This window comes from Ostrea edulis, chromosome 1 (genome assembly GCF_947568905.1).
Source record: "Ostrea edulis chromosome 1, xbOstEdul1.1, whole genome shotgun sequence".
Lineage (NCBI taxonomy): Eukaryota > Metazoa > Mollusca > Bivalvia > Ostreida > Ostreidae > Ostrea > Ostrea edulis.
In genome coordinates this window covers 60,285,951-60,294,474 of record NC_079164.1, presented here as the reverse complement: position 1 = coordinate 60,294,474, position 8,524 = coordinate 60,285,951, and the positions used below count along the sequence as shown (strand labels likewise).

At 33.0% G+C, this 8,524-nt stretch overlaps 1 protein-coding gene across 1 annotated transcript; it reads right to left on the bottom strand.

The window, feature by feature from the left end:
- Window positions 1-2,327: 2,327 nt before the first annotated feature.
- Window positions 2,328-6,412, bottom strand: LOC125649217 (uncharacterized). The gene is made up of 4 exons (XM_048876562.2): window positions 5,993-6,412; window positions 4,624-4,719; window positions 4,453-4,491; window positions 2,328-4,348 (listed from the first exon to the last, which is right to left on the bottom strand). Exons 1-4 carry the CDS (start codon window positions 6,161-6,163, stop codon window positions 4,283-4,285), a joined length of 372 nt encoding a protein of 123 aa, XP_048732519.1. The 5' UTR covers window positions 6,164-6,412; the 3' UTR covers window positions 2,328-4,282.
- Between the last annotated feature and the right edge of the window lie 2,112 nt (window positions 6,413-8,524).

Below are 8,524 nucleotides of genomic sequence, written 5' to 3'. Positions count from 1 at the left end.
ACCTTGAAAATTGGGTCAAGGTCAAAGTCATCCAAAAATACAAGAAAATAACGTATTTTATACCCTCTTGCCTGCAGGAGATACCCTTATAATATGATGAGTGATGTGCATAAGTATTGGCATCTTAATTGGTTTCAATGTAACTGATTAAAATTCTGAACTTTGACCTTTCTGTGAATGACAATGGCTCGAGTTGAAAAGCATGAATTCACATTAAAAAACACTCTTGCAGTGAGAGACTAATCGTAGGGATCCAAAGACCTTCAACATAGTTATTGCCCCTGAAAATCTCCAATATCATTATTTAAGCCTAGAGCTTTTACATTAATGGGACCACTTACATTAAGTCTCACGACCTTTGACCTTGACATCAAGGTCAAGGTCATAATTAAAAATCAAATTTTATTCATTTTCAAGGCATTATAGAATATTTTCAAGTGCAACAATTATTACTTGATCCCAAAAAGACCTTTATATCTATTTCGACACATTTACCTCCCCTTTATAAGGTTTCAACTTTATTATCTTTGATACTAGCAAGGGTTTTAGATTTCGCTCTTAAATCATTGACCTTACATTTTAGGTCAAGGTCAGAGTCATCCATAAATTTCCATGTCTTTTCAGTTTTTAATAGAAATTTTGCATTTAAAAGATAAACTTAAAGATAAATGTCATTCTACCATATGAAATACTACATATCAGTCTTTTAGATTTTCTTACATCACCTAAAATATTCTTATCTTTTTTCAAACTGCAGAAGGTGGAAAGCCCTCTAATTGTTCGTGAACAATTAGGATCACTAGTTTTCATTAAAATTCACATTTAACGCTGTGGTTTCTGGTGATAGAAAAGTAAAAATTTATCAACACGAACTGAAGGCTTTAAACATTTGGACAAATTCGCTACCTGAAACTTCTTACTTCTGTGACTAAGATAAATCTGCAGGGAACTTCATTTGTAAACGTTTTCTATTTTGATAAACCACGAATAAACATGTAAATATTTCTAGCCACATTTCGTTGCAAACATCATGAATAGCACATATTAACAAGAGTACCGCAAACAGTACATAATACGCCCGTGAAATGCTTACATCGAGGTTTCCCCAAAATGGACCAAGTTCAACAACCTGTAATTTTTTCAAAAATGGAAGAAAATCAAAATCCTTCCCCAGATGCACATCTTCAATACCCATACAAACACTCCACAAAATAAGATGGTCCTCACTTGAAAACTGTGGGAGGAGTTGGGCGGACAAATTATGTACCCTCCACAGAATATTAATTTCCAAATAGATTAAGTTCCAACAACCTGCAATTTTCTCAAAAATTGTAGAAAATCAAAATCCATCCCACATGCACATCTTCAGTACCTATACAAACACTCCACAAAATAAGAAGGTCCTCACTTGAAAACTATGTGAGGAGTAGGGCAGACAAATTATGTACCTCCACAGAATATTAATTTCTAAATAGACTAAGTTCCAAAACCTGTAATTTTCTCAAAAGTTGTAGAAAATCAAAATCCATCCCACATGCACATCTTCAATACCCATACAAACACTCCACAAAATAAGGTCCTCACTTGAAAACTGGGAGGAGTTGGGCGGACAAATTATGTACCCTCCATAGAATATTAATTTCCAAATAGACTAAGTTCAACAACCTGTAATTTTCTCAAAAATTGTACAAAATCACAATCCATCCCACATGCACATCTTCAATACCCATACAAACACTCCACAAAATAAGAAGGCTCTCACTTGAAAACTGTGGGAGGAGTAGGGCGGACAAATACCCTCCATATAATAATTATTTCCAAATAAAGGGGCAAACTCCTGGTAAAAAGGTCGAAATGGATCAAAATTGCAGTATGATCTAGAGTGACCCACAAAGAAGCTACACAGCAAGTTTCAGCATGATAAGTGAAAGGGAAATGAAATTATAAAGAGAAAACCCCGAACGGACGGACGGACGGACGGACGGACGTACAGACATCGCTGTACCATAATACGTCCCGTCTAATGACGGGCGTATAAAAATGTAAAGATGAGACAGATCTTTCAACGATAATAAAAGTCTAGTTTTTCAGATTAATATTGGATAGCTTAGATAACTATTTCTCTCTCAATCCATTGTAGTCACAGCTTACTGTATTGGGAATTTAGACAGATACATGCTCAATTATTTAGTCATCACTCAACCTATTAGAGAAAGTAACCTTAGTAGCATGTATATTTATGTAGTGTGCGCATGTAATGTTTAATTTGATAGTTTATCGAAAATACATTTTCGATATACCGCGGTAGTTCAATAAAAAATTGAAAGTAAAAGTAGAGATTTATTCTTTATCATATATTCAAAAATTCGTGTTACAACATTCAACAAAAACAGTTTTTATCAATAACGACACAGTCCAATGATAAATGGAAAGTAATAGTAGAGATCAATTCTTTATCAACAAGAATTCATATTACTGAATTCAACACAACAACATTTTCTTGATGAATGGAGTACTATTTCAGAATACATATACACTGTACCAATGGCAGGAAAAAAAAATCCACCAATTTAACATAACTTTACAACTCTATAAAAGTATCTTGTACAAAAACACATCCTGTATATAATCTAACAAATGCATTTCATAAAAAACAAGGTATAAAATTCAAATATTCTATAATTTTACAAAAATAGTGTTACAATACTTTTGATATCTTCTACAGTTTGGTCCGTTTCATAACACACTGAAGCTAGCAGCCAATGAACAGCAGAAAATATATACCAGCTAGCAGAAAATATATACCAGCTATTTAGGAAAAGTATCACATTACTGGTCGAGATTACCTGTACCAAACATTTGTATTAAGACAAAATTGGGATATTTCAAACCGGTATTTTCTTAAAAATCAACTAAAGAATAAAATGCATATTCACGGTAACATCTCTGGGCAACTTTGTTCACCTAAAGAGTAAAGCATACTAGATAACCAAAGATTGACCGGTCCTTTTAAACAATATATGACTTCCTAACACAGATATGTAGATTGATGAAAACAAGAATATACATATTGTAATTATCATGAAAGATTCTCGAGAGAGAAAAACCGAACTTTCAGAGTTAAACAATTTGGAAGCATTTCCATTTCTCTGAGTGAGGAAAGGCCGTATTTGACGTCGGTATGTGCACACTTTATACTTGTTGATTTATGAAGATGGAATTAACAGTACTTATTCACAATGATTTTATAAATGAAATTGCGGTTGTTCATACCTATGGGGTGCCAATTTTTGTAATCAAAATAATTTTTTGTGTAAACAATATTGAATTCTGTCCTAACAAAATTATGTTTGTCTTACAAAAATATGTTATACATACTTGTTTTATGAGAACTTCATTTTTGTAATGACAAAAATAAATTTTAATATACAAAATTATCTTTCAGTGGACAAAAAGCATTTCAGTCTTGACAAAATTCATTTTTGTCAATTAGGTATGCAAATATAAACGTATTTGCATACAAAATTGACTTTTATTAACTAATATGCAAATTGGATAACAAATAAATTTTGTGAGATTGATAATATGATTTTATATTGTTTAACGAGAATTTTTCACCGATATGGAGACGACACCATTGCCGGTGAAGGGTTGCAAAATATAGGCCTTTTCTCGATGTTTACAGCCTTTGGAGAGGGCTTCAATGAATATTTGAAGGTATGTTTGGACACAAGTATAGTAGGAAAATATGTTAGAATTTTTTTATATTGAATTTATGAGAGGCAATATAAGAATACAACGATATGAGACCTCAACCGTGAGCATTTTTTTGTGCGCCGTAAGTTCAAGGTTTTTATAAGGGGTGGATCTGTAGCTCTCTGATCTGTCTTCATATTTTCTCAAGAGAGCTACAATTCTGCAGGTAAGAGTACTAGAAACTATTCTAACCCAGATCCCAATTTTATGAGACAAAATTGAATTTGTACACAAAATATTAATTTCAAGACAGTGATTTGCACTAAAAATTCATTTTTTTGTGGACAATATTGAGTTTACTCGTAAAGAAAGCTTCAATTGGTTGAAAATGAATATTTACTATCAATACTCTTCGTACTTTGATGAATTACCCATTATTTGCTAGCTTCTACAGGTTTACTGGCTGCTAGTTAGTGACAATACAAACTTTAGTTTGATTTTTTAAGAAGAAAAAAAACAACTTCCAGTCATCACCATCGGTCAAACAACAAACCGTAGACCCGTACTTGTAAACATTTTTTCTGGCCTAATGCGAGCCTGACTGTGAAGACTGACAAACCAAGTGAAATTTGTTTCCAGGATCAACATCCATCTACAAGATGAATTCATGATAACAGTCAGAGGGCTAAACTTAATGTACTCATCAATTCACTTACATGTAATAATTAGAGATAGAAAACAAAAAATATGACTTACAGGTTCTACTGATCGGCCATATTCATCAACGTCTTTAAACTGAAGTGAAAATGAGGGAAGTGTAACATTATACTATATATAGTACATCAAAGTACCGAAATCAAATTCCAGAAAATGATTACTCAGAAAGCGATCTTCACAAATTCACTGTAAAAATCGCTAAGGAATTACCTTTTTCACTAGGTTTTCATTCTTAGGCTGGAAAGAGGACTTTCTCTTCAAGACGGAGGAACTCGAGGGTGGAGTTTTCCTGTATTTGCCTCTCACCTGCAATCACACACTAGAAAATGTCAGCTGCGTATTTTAAAGTTTGATTGATGAAACTTCTATAAAGTATTCTGAATAGGTACATATTTGTGAATGTCCTTCGGGACTGTCGTAGCAAATGTGACTGATTCTCATGAAACTTGAATTGAAACTTCGAAGAAAACAGTTTAGATACAATTGTTATTTGTCGATCACGGAAATAGTCAAGTATCATACGATTAAGATTGAATAAGTTAAAACCAGTTTTGTATACCGGTATACAAGTTTCCTCGTTATAAATCAGCACAGAGGGGGGTGAGGGTGCATATGTATGCTATCTAGACCTGTCCTAACGGTACTAATGCCCCGAGGGGCTCATTTATGTAAGGGCATATTCAAAATATTGTATAGCTGAAGACAAGAACCCCCCCCCCCAAAAAAAAAACCCAAACAAAAACCAAACAAACCAAAAAAAAAAAAAAAAAAAACAACAACAAAAAAAACAACAACAAAAAACCAAAAAAAAAAAAAAAAAAAAACAACAAACAAACAAAAATAAATTTTAAAAAACACAAGTTTGAACATTATTCATGTTTAACCTCATTACAAGTTTAATGGTATATTATGAATTTAATTTTTTTTTTTTTTTTTTTTTTACAAAATCCTAAAGGAATTACAGTAGTTGAGTTATCTGTTAGTATAGATAGTTTTTTAAGTCTGTTCTGTAGAGGATGGTCTATCAGATATGATACTTTTGATGGTATCAATAAAATCCATAGTTTTTCCGTCCAGGGGTGGGGAGTGAAAATGGCAGGGGAAGCCGTCAGCCTTCTTGTGGTACAGTCACTTATACATCTGTAGTACACCCGGGGCTCCTCGCGTAGCTCGCACCTCGTGCAATGAAACGTAGCGGAATCATCCGAGGAATAGTATATAGCAAATCTTCAAGGGGTGGGTTGGGGCGACACATGTACTGAGAAGTATGCGGACGATTCAAGAGTTAAATCACGAAATTAATTCTAATTAAAGAGATGGCCATTTCTGCACCACCGTTGAATTTTTTATAAATATCATCACCAGTTTTTTAAAGCAAATTATATATGTCTCTGCAATAACGCAATACAAAATTAAATTAAGCTCCTTTGATCCACTCACGTAGTTTGTTATAACAGCATAGTGTAGCGAGTAAGCAAGGGAATCTAAAAGATTTTTTTAATTAAATTGAATATCAAATTGAGTTGAAGAATTGGTGGTTTCGTACATAGTATGCACATCACTTATTCTTAATTCTTACCGCTTTAATAGGTGGGGCTCTTTGTGAAGTTTTGATCCATGGGTCTTGATCAATATCCATCTGTTCAATAAATAAATGGATACAGCATATCAATACATATATCAAAACTGAATTGCAAAGTATTTCCACAATCGTCGAAGCTTCAAAATGTATAGGGTATATGGGATCCATCTCTCCTCCAACCCATTGCCTCGTTTTTAAAAAATATTATCTCTGCCTCCATGGTGTATGTATTGAAGTTTCAGGGGCGGATCCAGGAATTGTTGAAAGGGGGTGTACCGTTAAATTTTGGTTTTCAATGGGGAGGGGGAGTGTTCATCCTCAAAATGTGTCATTTTTACCTTTTTTACGCAAAATATTCTGACGAAAGGGGGGGGGGGGAGTTCGATCCCCTCTGGATCCGCCACCGAGTTTCTATGATATAGTAATACATGTAACTCGGAACTTACCGACTCAATTCTTCTTCCATAGGTGTCCAGCAATTTTGCCTAAAATGTTACAAAAAACGACAGTCAATTTTTATTTTATGGTGAGTTTTTAAGTTCAAATTTGCTTAAGGAATATTCTATAACAGATGAATCATTATTTTAACATTTTTCAGTGCAAATGTTAAAGTTTTAAGACTTATCCATTAACTAAAGTTCGAGGAATTAGTATTGGACGCATAGATTTTGTAGCAATGCAATATAATTGATTTATATTAACATTTTATCTTAAACTGATAAAATTTAGATAAATTTTACAGAGAGAAAATAAAAACGCACCTTCTTTGCTGTTTGAAAATTTCCCTGCAGTTGATGTAGTCTTTTCATTGTTAATCGATAAAGGAAAAAAAGTTTCCCACAAGTTTCAGGTTAGTAACCATATAGGCCTAACAAATTAAGTTAACGTCATCAAACTGTGACGTCAAAAATCGTCACCATATTGTGAAGTCACAATCAACGGTAGAAAGTGTATCTTTTCATAATTTTTACGGAACTTTTGATATCTTTTTTTTTTTTTTTTTTTAAATCAAAAGCACTTTATGATGAAAAATTATATTGAATAAATAATAAACTTGCAAAAATTGAGAATAACAAAATTAAAGTTTCTTCATATTTACTATATCTTGCTGGATAATAACACTGGAATAAATAGAAATTCAATCATTTGCTTTAAAATATAATTAATCATGTTATATTAAGGTGTAAAGTTTCGCAAGATACCGACATAAGTTTATGACATACATGTAAAATAATTTTCATTTTTAAAAATGCATGAGAGTATGAACTGCAACGCCTCGATCTCTGGCCGAATTACTTTTCATCAAGCGTCAGTTACACGTCACGCACTTCAAGAAGTATTCCGGCGGGAAGCGTCGCAGATCATACCCTCCTGTATTTTCAAAAATGAAATCTGTCTTTTATATTTGCATTCTATTTTCATTTCTGTCGAAATTTCCAGTCGTAAACATAGACGTTCTACATATATAAAGATTGATACGCGATTTGTACAGAACTGTAAGGGTATCGAAGGCAAACACAATGGATTGTCAGTAGGTCTGTACAGCAATAATTTCCTCTTTATCTTACATACATCATGGTTACGTACACAGTACCATTTTTATGACTGAAGTGTGAAAAAATAATTCTGCAGTTTTGAAATACTCTATTGGCTATACGATTTATTTGCAATTAACTGATTGATAATAAGATGAATGGTCATTAATTAAATATGAATTCATTTGATTAAATATGTTCACAGGAATCATCCTGATGAATATGAATTTGCTATATCTTTATATAGTGCTAGAGGCAACTACAACGTATTTCCATTTTATAAACTTAAAACAGAATCAACGTCCATAAATATATATGTGTGTGTGTGTGTGTGTGTGTGTTATGCACACACAAAAGACCCATAGACCTTAGTTAACGATCACATGGGTATGCCCATGTTCTGGTCTTTAGAAATAATCCATTACCTGTGCGATTTTTGTAATTCTAAATTCTTATAATCTAAAATTATTTCATATGCAAGTAACGTGATTTTCTATCCAAGATCTAAAAGGGCAAATAATTTTTAAGTTTTTGAAGAGAGCTTAGTGCTAAATATAGGTAATAATGCAAACAATTGCTTATATACCAATTTCAACAACTAAGCCCCACCAAGGGACATGAACCCAGGGGTCATAAATTTCACATTGTCCATTATAATCATAGTTTGTCTGCTTGATGTCCAGCAGTAAAGAAGATTTTTCTATTTCATTTTCAATATTTAATGTATATGACCAATCTAGCCCCACCTTGGTACTTGAACACTGGGGTCATGAATCTCATAATTTTGGTCCATTAAAATCATGCAAAGATGTCCAGAAGCAGAAACACATACAGTATAACATATTTGTTATAATATATATTATATGTTTATGCCAGAAGCAGAGAAAGATTTACTAAGGTACATGTAGATTATGCAATCTACCTTAGAAAGTCTTTCTTTGCTTCAATATATGACCAACTTAGTTCCACCCCAGGGCATGGACCCTGAACCAAG

Coding starts and splice junctions, on each gene's coding strand:
- LOC125649217 (XM_048876562.2), bottom strand. CDS start 6,163: ATGGATCCCATATACCCTATACATTTTGAAGCTTCGACGATTGTGGAA. Junction 4,720..5,992: donor GAGCCCCACCTATTAAAGCG/GTAAGAATTAAG, acceptor GTGTGATTGCAG/GTGAGAGGCAAATACAGGAA. Junction 4,492..4,623: donor ATGAAAACCTAGTGAAAAAG/GTAATTCCTTAG, acceptor TTTTCACTTCAG/TTTAAAGACGTTGATGAATA.